Source organism: Ziziphus jujuba, chromosome 4 (assembly GCF_031755915.1).
Source record: "Ziziphus jujuba cultivar Dongzao chromosome 4, ASM3175591v1".
In the NCBI taxonomy this organism is placed as follows: Eukaryota; Viridiplantae; Streptophyta; class Magnoliopsida; order Rosales; family Rhamnaceae; genus Ziziphus; species Ziziphus jujuba.
The window spans coordinates 1,061,754-1,078,455 of NC_083382.1; the positions used below are offsets into that span (position 1 = coordinate 1,061,754).

The 16,702-nt window shown below is 31.3% G+C and overlaps 1 protein-coding gene across 1 annotated transcript; it reads right to left on the minus strand.

The window, feature by feature from the left end:
• Positions 1 to 9,249: 9,249 nt before the first annotated feature.
• LOC107415741 (probable leucine-rich repeat receptor-like protein kinase At1g35710) lies at positions 9,250 to 13,246 on the minus strand. Its single transcript, XM_016024132.3, has 2 exons — positions 10,358 to 13,246; positions 9,250 to 9,851 (listed from the first exon to the last, which is right to left on the minus strand). Exons 1-2 carry the CDS (start codon positions 12,864 to 12,866, stop codon positions 9,466 to 9,468), a joined length of 2,895 nt encoding a protein of 964 aa, XP_015879618.3. The 5' UTR covers positions 12,867 to 13,246; the 3' UTR covers positions 9,250 to 9,465.
• Positions 13,247 to 16,702: the final 3,456 nt, after the last annotated feature.

Below are 16,702 nucleotides of genomic sequence, written 5' to 3' on the forward strand. Positions count from 1 at the left end.
GTGTCACGTCCCGTGCAAAAGGAGTAAAACCCTTGAGGTTTAACCGGAAGGTTCTACACTCTCCATGAAGATCCATGAGAAGTTCGGAATATTCTAGAGAATTCAAGAGAAACCTAGACTAATGGAGATGAGAATCTCTCTAGAATACTCCATGTAAATATCTTGTACATAACCCTAGAATAATCTAGAACTCTACCTAGATAGGTGACATGTGTACATATCTAGAACTTTCCTACATGCCAAGCCCTCTATATAAAGGGGTTGGTCTCTCATTTGTAACATATCCAAGAATCCAAGCATTCTAGCAATACAAGTATTCTCCACATTCTCTCAAACTCTCCTACTTCCTACTCTTTTACTCTTAGCTTCCGCATTTTCATAGCTTGTGGGCAAGGCTTACTTAGCAAGGGAGGTGCTAAGTGCCGCACGGGAGTGTTGGAAAAGTTAGGCCCGTGACATAAAGCTATCATGATGTTCTAATAATAAAATTACTACATATATATATATATGTATAATTAAAATGGCCGAAGATTACCACATATGAAGTCATCTTTATAAACTATGGAGTATGTATAACTTATAGTGGATTTGCATAAATACTATTAGGTGGCCCAATCAGTCTCTCTCTGGAAAATAGTTTTTTTATATGTAATTAATAGCTCACATAGACTAAAATGTGGGGATGTAAATCCATTGTAACAAAAATTTTATATATATATATATATATACAATTCTGATATAGTAAGAACACGATAAGAATCTTATGGTAAAAATACCCCATTTGGCATGCCACTTCTTAAAAATAACATCACTTCATTTAAATATGTTTTTTAAATAAATCCTAATTGAGGAAATAACAATTCGTTAGGTGTACAAGGGATCCATAATTAATTAATTGAACATTTTTTAGATTTAATTAATAATTTTTTTCCTATATGGCAACCAACATAAATAATATGGCTTGTCACATGTAAAGGTTTACAAAAGAAAATATGATGTTAAAACTATGAGTATCACTATTTATCACCATTAATAACGATCACCATTGTATATGGCAAATTTGAATTGGGTCATTTAATCTATATTATTTTTTTATATTAAAATTCTAAAAGTGAACTCTTTAACAATAATTATTTAATTGTCCTACTGATGATAAAAAATATTTTTCGAGAACCATTAGATAAACTTGATGTAAGCCTAGTTGAATAAAATTTTAATCTTAAAAATCACCTATGGTGCCATGTAGCTAACTCCCAAGCATAACGACTCTTTCTTTTTTCCCTTTTCTTTTGGAAAATGCTATAAGTATTAAATTTGTTTATCAAAAACTTTAGTTATGAAATAATGTGGTAGTTTATTAATGGTTGATACAATAATATTAATAATAATCTAAAATCATCGAATGTGAATTTAATAAAATAATGCCAAATTATTTGGTATCTAAAATTTGGTTAATATATTTAATGAAACAAAAATTACTTATATTTTTTTATTGTTTGTGTTTTTCGATTTGCCCAATTTTGTCATTACTCTCCCAAAAGTGATTAGAGGAAGACTGTTTGTACGCGGATTTCGGACTAGATAAACAATTGAAGATGTAAACAACTAATAGAAATTAATGGACATACATATTTATATATAATAATAATAAACAATTAAAGATGTAATTGATTGTTAATTAGCTTGGATTTGGAAGATCAATATAGTAAGCCTTTTTGGCTTTTTCTTTTTTATATTCTATTCTTTTTTTACTTCAATAACATCGCAATGTTATTGTGTTTTAACATGGTTTACCATCCTTAATTAATAATGGAATACGATATTGTGTTTTAGCTTAGCTTACCAGTTAAAAATTTTTACTTTGTTTTTTGTTTTTCATTTTCAAATGGTTTTTTGCACAAATATTAATTGTAACTCTGTCTGATTTGAAAATTACTCCATAAATTGTGAGATTAGCAACCTTATAATTAGCCTATGAACTTTCTAAATAGTTAGTGCCTTGTGAATTGTGACAACGATTGTAATTTTTTTTTCTTTTTAGATTATAAAATTGGAGGGAATCGCAAACATACACAATGCTAACAGTTTAATAAATTGGATACATGCTTATAATTCTCTCCGATGTTTAAAAAAGTCTAGAAGGGTAATATTAGTACTAATTTCCATAGTTCAGAGAAGAAATTGCGACCTTGCAACATCCAACATAGTTTAGGGGTATTGGTGCAAATTCCTTTTTTAATTATTCAATTGTTCTCCCAGAGTTTACGTTTAATTTCTTCATCCACTGGTCCATTTTAATTTAGTTTTAAATAAAAAAGCTTTCAGAATCCAATGTGAATCTTTGCACAGTTTTTGCCTTTCTAATACTCGCAAAACATATTAATTATTAATTACTTTATCAAGAATGTGTGCTTATAAAAAATGTGTAGTTTTCTTTTCGGTTAAGGTCTATGTACCAAAAACGTTTAAATTACTTTCTTAACTTGAATGTATCAATTTTTATTTTTTTTCAATAGTGCTGCAAAAGACTTCATTGTATGTGGTAGTCTTCAACCATTTCACTTATCAATAACGATATAAGTATCATAATATTTATCTAATATATTTACCAAATGACATATGTTAAGATATATATTATTAATTAGCATATTCATATAACTTAAACATGGATAAGTCAACTTTTAGATGGATAAATGAATCGAAAAATAAATTACTTAAATATTATTATATCATTTGATAAATAAATTTATAGAATATTTTGATACTATAATATTATTATTCAATTATATATAGGTATTTTTTTAATTTTACTATAATAGACTTGCATGCTCACCCTTATAGTAGGCATTTCACACCACAACATAAGATGAAGGGTATGAATTTTGCAAATTTTCCTTTTACGCCCCTCATCGTATGTGGTGAGGCACATAAAGTAAACATACCAGTCTACCATACACAACTGATCATTGTCCTACAATATGTCTAAAATGCATGTCCCACTGCATTTAAAGCCATCATGATGTTCTAATAAGAAAATTACTATATATATATATATATATATATTGTGTTGAAATGGCTAAAGACTACCACGTATCAATTCATCTTTACAAACCATGGAGTCCTTAACATGTTATAACAATATATGTGTATAAATTATAGTGGATTTGCATGCATAGTATTTGGTGACCTAACCAATCTCTCTTTGGAAAATAGGTTTTTATATGAGTAGGTACCATAGTAGGTGAATATAATAAAATAATGTCAAGTTATTTGATATCTAAAATTTAGTTAACAAATTTGATGAAACTAAAATTACTTATATGTATATTTTGTGTGTGTGTGTGTGTGTGTGTGTTTCGATTTGCTCAATTTTGTCATTGCGGTGTTATTCTCCCAAAAGAGATGAGAGGAAGACGGTTTTGTACACGGATTTCGGACTTGTAATTATTAGTCAATTAGTTATAATAAATTAACGATCATCTCCCGTGGCCCTTCCGGCTTGCATATGGAAAAGGTTTGGAAACCATCTAAATATTGCTGTAGCAATACCAAAATTAATATGCTTTAATCCATCCACCTATGAAGCAACAACAAATGGGTCAAGTATTTACCCCAAAAAAAAAAAAAAGACCACAAATGGGTCAAACCGCCAAAGCTTGGCCATCTTGACTTGGGAGGAATTCTGATAGATACCAACATTTGATAATAATAATAATATATGGGAAATTTGGTTCACCTAATACATGGCCACTTTAGTATTTCATAACAAAGTTTTCTTGTAGGTAACTGTCAGCCCAAAAAGTAACATGCCATTTGTGATTTCAATTGTTAAATTTGCTTTACCCTCTAAAACTATAATAATTACCAAAATCTCATTTCTTCCTTTTCAAAACATTTCTAATACTTTCGAAGTGCTCCTACCTCTTAGTACAAAATTTCGAAGGGCCCCACTCCTGTAACAGAGGCGGGAGCATGTTCTCCTAGAGTAGGGAATTTTTTTTTTTTTTTGTTTTTCTCCTTCCTTTCGGTGCATTAAATATGGTTGTAAATCCATTTGATTTAACATTTAATGGTCAAATTTTTAATATATCTTTTGCACTAGAGAGCCCATTTTTCATCCTGTATCTGCTGTCTTTAACCAAAAGTCAAGCCAACCACATGACCTAGAATTCCCATCATAACACATAATGTGTAATTATCAAAATACGATCATCTTTCTTAGGATAAAAAATATCATCATTATAACCAAAAAATATCCTTCATAGACATATTATCAAACGAAAAAAAGTTTCATCAAGATTGAGAGTAATACCATGCAACTTGCATGGACTTGTGATGGTGGAGTTGAGATATTCAGGACCCCACCATCCTGATTCAATCAAAGCCTTTACTTCTTTTTCAGAATGAGATTCAACAGAGCACAAACCAAGGGAAGCTCAGGAGGCTATTGCTACTGCAGGAACACTGAAAATGGAAATGGAGGATACCATGCGAAAGCCTGAAAAAGATGTAAAATATATTCAAAATCTTGTTGATTCAAAAGAATTCCAAGAAATTGAGAAAAATTAAATATTATTCATCAACCATTCTTTTTACAATCTTGGTTAGTCTAATTAGGAAATTAGGAGATCTTTTTCTTTTCTTATTATTTTAGTGTAATTAGAGTTTTATTATGCTGTCTATATATATAGACAGCTTTGAGATTGTAAAAGGGGGTAATTGATGAATAATAATCTAAGTTTTCTCAATTTTTCCCAATGTCTTAGCATATTTTTGAATCAACAAGATTTTGAATACATAAATTTGGATTATTAGTGAACAAATTTTATTATTGTTGTATGTATTTGTGAAATTTTTCATATTTTAGCTTCCGCTGAATCAATGCATGCCTTATTATGATGATGATGATTATTATATTATTACTATATACTTTTCTTTACCATTTTGTCTTTTTTAATTGCATTGAAGCGAGAATATTCAATATTGAAGAGATTATTAATGAAAGGGCTCAATTACTCCGAACTTTCTTCTCCCTTTATCTGTATGTAAACCTTTCAAAATATGTTGCTTTAGCAATATCTAGAAAATGCTGTTAATCCATCCCAGTTTTGACGCAACAAAACAATAAAGTAAACGTAGCCGTGTTGACGTTGGTCGGACTGTGATATTATTCATGCTAATAATTGGTCTCTGATCATAATATTTAGTCTTTTCGTCATAGACTTTCTAGTCTCCGCTTGCTGATTCCTTTCTACCATACAAAGAAAAATGGCATGCAAAAGAAAATGAAATATATTTTCCATTAAAATAAAAGTTTACATGTTTTCCTTTTACACTGATTTTTATAGAACCTTCGTTTGTTTGTTAGTTTTTCTTTTGGGGTCATTTTTCCTAAACCCCACATGATGTTTGAAGATCAAACTGAGGATAAGAACGGAAGATTATTAATGGCCTTTTTGGCTGTTTGTATATGCATCATGAATCCAGCTGAACACCTTGACATGCTTATCCTTACCTCTATGCGTTTATTCAGCTTATATGATGTATTGATTTTCGTGTATAGAGGGTCTCAAGGACAAAATTCACTTCCAGCTTTCCATAGAGTGGTCTTCTCCACTCTGCCTATTCGTTGTCTCTGCCTAAGTTTCTTCTTCACCATTATTGTCTACCGCGTAATTTTATTTTAATATTTCCTCTAATATAAAATATAAAAATCATCCAATATACAATTACTAGGACGGTTTGAAAGTTTGCTCTTTCGGTTAAGACCTTCACTGTACAAGATGATAACATAAATTAATATTACTTTTTTGCCATCATTAACTTGGAAACAAAACATTTCACTTCAATTAATATTACTTTTGCCATCACGAACTTGGAAACAAAACATTTCACTTCGACTTTTCATTAGTTTTTATTCTCTGCGTTACTCTGTTTTTAAGTGAGATAGAGGTTGATCATGTATGGTTAATTAAGATCAATTTCTTGCATCAGTTTCAACATTGTTATAGTAGTAAAAATTTGCAACACAATTTTTTATTACAAGCTTTATATTAAATCTAACTGTTTATTCTAAAAGCTTAAGTTAATAAAAAATATAATGCTCAATTTTTAAGACTATGATATTATATTAAATCACCGTCTATAGAATTGGACTCAGCAATGTATATCGATCAAGCTTATTTTCCAATCCTTTTCATATATACCACCATGTTTCTCCTAGTCACAACACCGAGAAAGTCATCATTGAAGTGAAATTTTACAAATCTCATGACTTTAGTCATGGTCTACATGGGCCTGAGGTTTCATGAGCTTCCCTATTGAAATTGCATGGAAAGTCTGATTTGAAAATGGTGTCCTTCGATCAAGCAATTGTTTAGAAATATTTTCCATTGTTGGTCGACGCGTTGGATTAGCATGTGGGCATGCCAATGCAATTGTGGCCCGGGAGGGGAAGCTAATAAAAACAAAAATAAATCTTCAACTTGAATGTTAAATATTTTTTCCTTTGCTTTTTATTTTTATTTTTTTTGGTAGTTAAATTTACAAATAAGTTAATTAAGGGTTTAATTGCTGTTTTTATTAAAGTTTCAGCACTGCTAAAAAGATGTCTCTCAAAATAACATTGTTTAAAAGAAAATTTTTGTCACCAAATTGATATGGGTACCCAAATTGAGGAGAAGTTTGTAGTTTTACTTTATATATATATATATATATATTATAATTGGAAATTTGTGGGTTTGAATCAAGAAGAAATTAAAATTTTAATTTTATAACCTTTAACTGTATTTCTTGAAATTCTTCTGTCAAGCACAAAAAGAAAAGAACAAGATTGTTTAAACAAACTAGACAAAACATATAATTGGTTTTTGCCATAAGATTGATTGCATGACAAAAGTCACTAATCAGTAATCATCTATTAATACAGTGTATATATGTAAATGGGGGGGGGGGGGGGGGGGAAAGCTGTCAACATAGTGGTTTAATTCTTAACATCTATTAATGTTTCTTAAGAAAAAAAAAAATTTGATAATTTAATTAGTAATCATGAAATTCTTTCATTTATATTTTATTTGGGTTGTATTTTTGTTTGGACTGGTTATCTGATGATGGGTCTTGGGTTTAGAACTTGTAGAAGAATTTGTGGTCAGCATGGAGTTAGGCCCAGTGCACGGCTCTAAGTATATGGTCCGAGATTGAGAATGTAGCGATGGGCCTTGGGTTTGGTAAATGATGGACAAGAGTAGGCTTTGTAGTTCTAAAAAATTGACGGACTGTCCTGTTTTGAAAAGTGAAATTGTTTTCCAAAAAAACTCGATAAATTGTTTGTTATTATTTTATGATAGCAACTTTGAAAAAATAAATAAATAAGGTGTCATCACCTCTCACTTTCTTGGTTTGGAGGAGTTTCCTCTTTGAGGAGCTCACTAAAAAGATACAAATCAAAGAAAAAGAGATCATGACAATGACTTTCAGCTTTCACCATGAGTGGTCTCCTCTATTCTCTGCCAGTTGTTGTCTGTTTTTTAAATGTTTTTCTCTTGACTTCTTCAGCATTAATTTAATGTCAATCGCATTACATGAACAAAAATAATAATCTTTTTCTGTTCTACTCGAGCCTGTATTTAAGTATGTATGAACATTATTTGATTTGGAGTTGGGGTGTGAGGCTAAACAAAGCCAACTGTCTGAACAAGATTATAAGCCAACTTCATTTTGATGAATATGATGTCTATGTCTGAACGGAACAATTGATATGTATCAAAAACAAGTAACAGTTTCACACATTAATTAGGAAAAAGAATTGGACTCAAATGGAGGGATATATGAAAATCCATCTCCACATAAATTTATTATCCTGCCAAGCCTACAAAAACTAGACGACAATATACAATTACCAAGAGGGCACGAATTGAAGTATACATGCTCTTTTGGAAATTCTATTTAAATCCTTTCAATTTTGTCATATTTTAAATATTGATGATTATTGTTGTTTAAATATTGAAGTTGTATATTCTAAGAATAGACATTTTATGGCCACCACACGGCAAGGAGGAACAATTATTCAGTTTCCTCTAGCTCCACACGTGGGGCCATGTCTATTGTTGTACCATTAATCCATGACTTTAAGTAATGATATGTTCTTCAAAATGTAATGCTAACCTAGTAAATAACCTGATATTAATTTATTAATTGATAAAATTAATATAAACTAAACAAGGATATATTGATAAAGTAATAAAATCTAACAAACAATGTAACATCATATATGAGTTGCTAAACAGGAAGGTAAGTTGGTAAATAGAGGAATTTTGCAAATATTTTGGCATTTGTAACATTATTGATATAATAATAATCGATAAATTAATATGATATAAGTATATAGATTTTTTTTTAAAAAAATAATATTACATACTTTGTTTTTTCTTGGATAACAATGTTACGCACTAAATTGCTAGTTTTTATATTTTTTGAAAACATTTTATAATACAATCTTAAGAAATAGGACTATATATATGTGGACCCAATTATGCGAAAATTCAGTGTAAACGAGTGGAGATATTTAATTTGAAATTTGGACTTGGCGGACCCCAGGAGGAAACTACCAAGTCTTTCATTTTCATTCCACAATTACCACGAACTGGCCAACATGTACCTTGGACTGTAATGACTAAATGAACATCGACATCGACTATTACTATATATATAAATCTGGATGGATGTTGGATTAATTGGATGGCGCAGATTGGATATTAAATATTCCCTATCCTTGTCATCATAAATGAAAAAATAAATAAATAAATAAATAATGTTAGTGCTATGAATGGAAGAAAATTGTTTCTGTTGGAGGAAAAATTAAGACAATCTTTCTTTTCAAATTTGGACCAAACCCAAGGGACAATATATATTAGACATGCAATAATTCTTGTACCAAACATATTCTTTCCGCAATGGTATCTTTGTAATAACTCACAGTTTATGTTTTATAATTTTATTTGGGACAAATTTTGGAACCCAAAAATTTGAGATCTTGTAGTCTTAGATATATATATATATATATATATATTATTTTTGTCTTTTCATATTTTTTTATAATTTTCAGAGAAAATAAAACTAAAAAAAATATAACCTCATTTAGGACCAATTTGTTTGGAAAACAGTTTTAATATAAACAGGGAAAAAAAAAAAAAAAAAAAGACAATGTACAAAGAAACTTGACTAAGAGAAAGCATTAATTCATAAAACACATACGAGCAAATTAGGACTAATATTTCAAAATCGATGACAATTTTGTACACACATATAGGAGGCCGATTCCACATGTATAACCATTAGATTTGACAAATAACTTTGTTAAATCCAGTAATATATACATGGACCACACCCCCTATATTATTATATATATTATAATGAAAACATTTGCATGAGGTAGATAAGTGTCATGATGACAATACAGTAGTAAATTTAAGCATCTGTATTGTAGACTTGTGGAACCTTCATCAAGTGGCCGATTGAAATTTCATGAAAACAATGATCGGCCAATATTGGTGTAGTACTGCAAGAAAGGAATTGTTGAGAAACACGTTCCATAGTTGGACGTCGCCTTGGATTAGCATCTAAGCACTCAAATGCAATTGTGGCAACCAGAATAATACTTTCCACATCCAATTCACTTTTTGGGGCTGCTAAGCGTTTGTCTAAAATTTCGACTAGCACTAGACTTTGCGTAGAAGATGATGATAACGACGATAATAGTTCTTTTGGATGCTTTCCCATTAATGTTTCAAGTGCTACCACTCCAAAGCTATACACATCACATTTTTCTGATATAGTCGTAGTATATGCAAATTCTGCAATTCATAACAAAGTATAGAAGTAAAATTATATGCAATTGATGTATACTACACAAGTATAAAACTATTTATTTATGAAAAATAAAATTCAGCGACAACGTTGATAACATTGGTTCAAAAATATGAAAATGACAAAGGAAACAAACGATATGAGAAAATTAGGAGACAAATAAAATTTATATAAAGTGAATTTAGTTGGGGGAATTTATGACCACAAGAGAAGGACGGAAATAATGATCATTAATGGTGACCAACAAGTAAAACTGATTAATTTTGAACTATAATGCACCACCTTATGGTGTGGTTCCACATTTGAAATTCTGAGACAAATAAAACAAAATAAGATGATGATAATGTGGCTCCCTTTATTATTTTTTATTTTTTATTTTTTCCTTACCTGGAGTCAAAATTTAATGATTAAATATAAGAGAGGCAAAGGTAATAGTTTTGATTATTAAAAAAAAAAAAATGCACTATATTCAAAATAGTGTGAACTAAATTACCTGGAGCAATATAACCATAAGTACCAGCAAGTATGCTACTTTGAGTGGACGAATTCGGATCAAAGAGTCTTGCTATGCCAAAATCAGCGACAACAGCCTCAAGTTCTGAGTTGAGTAGGATATTACTGCTGGTTACATCACGATGAATGATCTGTGGAGTGCAACTATGGTGCATGTAACACAAGGCATGCACTATGCCTTTGATAATGTTCACCCTCTTACTCCAATCCAAATCAACAGCCTCCGCATCATTGTTCAAGACACAAAATAAGCTCCCCTTTTCCATGTATTCGTAAATCAAAAACATGCACTTTTTATGCAAACAAAAACCATGGAGTTTTACAATGTTTCGATGCCTTATTTTCGTCAATGTTTTCACCTCGTTGGTGAAACTCTTTATCAAAGAAGGCTCTTCAATTTCTGAAGTGTGAAGTTTTTTCAAAGCAACCACTCTGCCATTAGGAAGTTGTGCTTTATAGACACTTCCATAACCACCCGTGCCAATGCAATACCGGATGTCAAAATCTTCGGTTGCTTGTATGATGTCTTCGTATGCTATGTTCCCATCATAATTCCATATTGAAAATATATCTCCAGTCTTTGTTGTAGTTATCTCATCAACTGATGACTGACGCTCTTTATCCTTGTTCCCACATTTGTAGAACCTGGCCAATATGAGAACGAGGAAAAACATGACAAAGCCAACTGAGATGGGAAGAATTATGCTTTCCATTTTCTTGGAGTTGGAGCTGCCTCCAACTTTGTTGATGATGACATCCTCCTGATGACTACTTGGTGGGATAGAATGATGACATCCTCCTGACAGGTTACCACATAAATCTTCGTTGCCATCAAGATTGAGTGATTTGTTCTTGAATTGAAGCAGGATAGAAGAGGGGATGCTACCACTGAGACTGTTATAGGCAAGATTCAAGGCAGTCAAGCTTGTGAGGTTGGCAAGTTGAGAAGGTATTTCTCCAACAATTGAGTTATGGGCAAGGTTCAAGTTGGTCAAGCTTGTGAGGTTGCCAAGTTGAGAAGGCAATTCACCGGAAATCGAATTGTGACTGAGGTCCAGAGAAGTAAGAGTAGAAAGGGAAAATATCTCAATAGGGATGCTTCCATTGAAATTGTTCCCCGACAGATCAATATCTTCTATACTCTCAAGACCACCCAAAGAAGGAACAATTGTACCCGTGAGGTTGTTAGAACCAAGCTGCAAACTTGTCAGGTTCTTCAAGTTCCCTATTCTGAAGGGCAATGTACCCCTTAGCATGTTCAAACGGAGGTGGACATGTATTAAGTTGGTTAAATCACAAATAAAAGAAGGTATTTCACCACTTAATTGGTTGTTCTCCAGTCCCAATATTTCCAGATTCTTGAGATTTCCAATCTCTGGAGGAATGGATCCGTTAATCTTGTTAGACTCAAGATGAAGCTCTGTCAACTTTGATAAATTACCCATAGCCGGTGGGAGAGGTCCACTGAGCATGTTGCCATTCAAGAAGAGAAGAAAGAGACTCTCAAGCTCTCCAAGTGATGGAGGGATAGATCCATTTATTTGGTTGGAATTGACATACAGAAAGTACAAACTGGTTAATCGACCTAGAGTTGGAGGTAGTTGTCCTATGAGCTTATTATTATCAAGGTCTAAATACAAAAGGTTGGTCAAGTTCCCTATCTCTGGAGGAAGTGAACCACTGAGATGGTTTGAGTAAAGTGCAAGAAATTGCAGTTTGGTAAGCTGACCAACACTAGAAGGAATTGGACCACTGAGAATGTTGTTGTCTATATAGAAGGCAACAAGATTTTTCAGCTTTCCTATTTCAACTGGGATTGTACCATTGATTTGATTATAGTAAGCATCAAACTCCATCAAATTGGTGAGGTTTGTGAGTGGAAGAGGTAACTCACCAGTGATGTGATTGACAGCAAAACCCAAATGAGTGAGGTTGGTTAAAAGACCAAGTGATGGAGGGATTTTACCAAAGAAGTTGTTGTAGGTCAAATTTAGGACAAAAAGATTCTTCAAATTGCTCAAATCTGGAGGAATGGTACCGTGGAGGTAATTGAAGGAAAGATCAATCCGGACCAGTTGGGAGAGGTTTGCTAGTGAAGGAGGCAACTCGCCAGTAAGACGATTACGATAGAGGACAAGGTGGGTGAGGTTTGACAGAGTAGCAATCTCTGGTGGGATACTCCCAATGAGTCCGGAATGACCAAGATCAAGACCGACTAAATTCGGGAACGAAGAAGAGTTGAGAAATCTCCCAAGCTTCTTATTGTTTAGAGAACGGTGATGGATAGAAATATGAGTAATGCTTCCAGCAGCATTGCAGGTAATACCTGTCAAGTTGCATGGAGTTGTGGTGGTGGAGTTTAGATATTCAGAACTCCACCATCCAGATTCGAGCAGAGCTAGTTTTTCAGGGGACTCTGCAGCATAGCTGAACAGAACAAGGAAAGCCAAGAAGGCAGTCACAGTGTAAATGAAAATGGAAGGTGCCATATGTATGGTCTGGGGTGTGTTGCTAGTTCAAAGCAATTCTATGCCAATAATTCATATCTATACCTATATATATATATATATATATATACACCTCTGTTGCTAAACTTTATCGGACATTGGATGACTTAGTAATCTTTCAGAATGATTCCTATCTTAATTGAGGGTGTGTTGTGCGTGTGATTTATAGGAACCCCAGACAGTTAGTTCATTGGACTTGAATGCTGGTATAGTTTTACAGTTATGTATACTAACTTTATGTCGGCATGATTGATATAGATATACAGCAATGGAAGACTAGTACATGACTCCATATCAAAGTGGCCACGCGGTTTCACATTGTCTTTTTTCCAAAGCTTTATTTTGTAATTTATTTATTTTTTTATTTTATTTAAGTTTTTTTGTTTTTTATGTTACCAAATTAAATTGATGGGATATATTTTCTTAATTCTAAGAACAGCTAGGCAAGGAGAGGACAAGTGCATTGAAAATTATCTTTCACTCGCTTTCAGCTACCTGTACATAGTCAAGCTCTTAATAAAGTCTTTGAGAATTCAATGTGAATGTTAGTACAATTTTTATGACTTTCGCAAAACGATGTGATCATTTAGGACATGGTCAAGCTCTTAATAAAGTCTTTGGGAATTCAATGTGAATGTTAGTACAATTTTTTTGACTTTCGCAAAACGTTGTGATCATTGAGGACATGGTATTTCAATTTGAATCTTGTGTCCCGATTAAATTAATCTCATCTTAATCAAATATAGGATTAGGATGTGTCCCGGCTTGTAGGTCTGCACTGCAAGGCTGTCGTAAATTACACGGTCATGATGATCAAGTGCACAGTACCAAAAATTTTGTGATTCTGAACCCTCAAAAGGGATATGGCAAACGATGTCGTATTTGTTTCGGCGATCTTGACCTTGACTTTGTATGGTCGTTGATATTGATAATGAGTGAGACAGACGCATTTGGTCTTTTCATGGTCTTTGGCCTTTTCTTCATGTATTCTCTATTCTAAACAAAAGAAATTAAGGCAAATAAAAACAAAATAAGTCTAGTTTCCATTGAGAATTTATGACTTTTTAAATATTATTTTTATATATGTTAATTTTTATAAAATTCTTAGTATTTATGTCTTTTTTTCCCCCTAAATTTTAGTAGGAAGAAGAAGAAAAAGTAGAATAATATAGCCACTTTTTGTTGTTGTTCTTTTTTTTTTTTTTTCTTTTTCTTTTTCACGTAACTATATATTTTTATAATATTTGAATGTATTTTTATTTGAAGTAGGAGAGAAATAAGGGCCTTGAACCTTTTCCTTTGTTTTATAAGAAGCGCACCTTTAACAGAATCGAATTGATTTTCATTAATGAATTTTTTTTTTAAATTAATTTTACAATTTCATTTAAACTCAATACAGTACATAAATTTTAATTATCAAAAATATCCTTTTATATTTTGGCTTCTTAAAGTAAATATTCTTTCTAGTAAAAAGGAAAAACTAAATAATTTTTTTTAAAAACTTTTTGTCATTAAAGCGAAGAGACTGTTAGCACCGCTTATGGCATGACCCAATGGGTCTCGCGCACTTTCCTTCTTTTTTTTTTTTTTTTTTTTTAACCTTTTATAAAAACAAATATATGCAAAATTTGCAAATCGGCATCCAGTTTTTCGGTGTTCTCAATAACCCTCTTCAACTCTTCTGGTGGATGGTGTTTGAAGTACAAAATAATATATAAATCAATTAAGAGTTTAAAAAAAAAAAAATTATTTAGTTATTTTTTACAGTGCGGGGGGTCTACTAACTCCCTTAGCAGCAGCAGTAGGCGATAGTTATTTCTCATGAAAGATGCATAAGTTTACAAAATACAATATAAAAAGGAAAAAAGAAAAAAAAAAAACATTTAATGACTAAGGTTTTAAAAGAAGAGAAGTGTATTTTCGTATATTCAATGGGTATGAGATTGTATAGAGTTACTTTTTATATCACTATAATATAATAGTTGAATAGAAAATATAAATTACTAATTGTGCAATTATTTATGAATAAGTAATCTTTGATTTCATAACCAATGATTATATTTAATTTCTTAAAAAAAAATTTAATTGTGCCCCATTTGACTTTGGATCCGCCACTAGTTTTCTGTAACTATAAACTTCTGTTTTTCTCTTGTTTTTTTTTTTTTTTTTTCCTTGATTAATTTGGCAGATCTCTTGTAATATTTCAAATTTGAATAAATATCTATGATTTGATCAATTCTTTATGGGCATTGTTATGATTTTGTGATTTTGATACATCCATCTACCATATTTCCTGAACTTCATATTTTTTTGGGCATTCTTTCTGGGCATTGTTCCTTATGCATGATTGGGTTCTAGCCATTCATATTACAGTTCCAATTTTTATGATTTCAAAATGTAGATCTACTATATTTTCATGATTTTCTTCTGACATTCTTTCTGGCCATTGTTTCAACTGTATGCATGATTGAATTCTATCTGTTCCTTTTTTTTTTATTTTTTTTATGTTTCCATTATTACTCTATTATTTATTTTATTTTACTTTTTTTACAGAATTTCGTTACTATTTATGGGTGATAAAATTGATGGAGATATGAAAAATCTGAAGAAAAATCAATCAATAAATTGTTTAACCCATTTGATAAATAATATATGTAACTGAAATTCCTACTCATTATTCTTTCTTTTTTTTTTTTTTTTCGGTACTCATTGTTCAGTTTACTGTAATAATTAATTATAGAGATATATTCAATAAATTTATATTTAAAAGTATTATATATTAAATAATTATAATAATGTTCAATCAAGTGTGCACTAAATATAACATATCTAATCTAGTATTTAATTCGAGACTACGTCAAACATATTACAATAGTATATCTAATCTAGTTTGTTAAATCTTAAAATAATAATCCCTGTTTGATCCTATGCACCAAACACACGCGAGAGATTCAACCAAAACTTTGTTTTTTGATTTAGAGAATCTTGCACGATATGTTGGCAACTCCGTTTGGCCCATCATGGTAGACATACTGCATTGGATGATTAGTATCCTAATTGTAATGGTTCGCTGAATCAAGTGATCATCATTTTTTAAGTGTGGTTGGATGAAGCTTGCATTGTTTGGATTAATTTTCAATCTGAGGCAACATGATGTTCTTCACACATTGACTTTTAAGCTAGTTGAAAGGGGAGTTATTTGAACTATGTAGAATGAAGATAAAAGTGCCAGTACCTTGTTGCCTTTGATATGGTAGGAGATTTGGAAATCACGGAATAGGTTGGCTTTTGATGGAGTTAGCACCAAATCCATTGAAAGTGATCAAGACTGCTTGGAATGCAAATTTGGAATTTCAGGAGCTTAGCGATGTGCGTTTGGGATCAGGAAAACTAATGAAAATGAGGCTTGATGGCCTCCTTCGGGTTTAATTAAATTAGTTCTTTTATATATATATATTCTTTTGTTTCTTGTAGTGCAAATAAAATAATTGATTGGGTTATTAAGAAAGCTTTGAATAGGTTTATTCCTTCGAATTGGGAATTTCCTTATTTTCTTGATCTTAGAAAGCTCATTTTGATGATGTAATACACTTTTCTTAATGAAAACTTTATTCTGTCAAAAAAAAAAAAAGCCTTAAAATATTAGAAACTAAATAAAAATATTTTCCATCATAAGGATTAAGATTAAATGTACAATTTTTTAAATGAAAGTATAATCATATATATATATATATATGAAAGATTTTATAAATTTGCAATATATCACTCTTTTTTTTTAATTATAAATTAGCAACATATCACTCTTTTTTTTTTTTTTT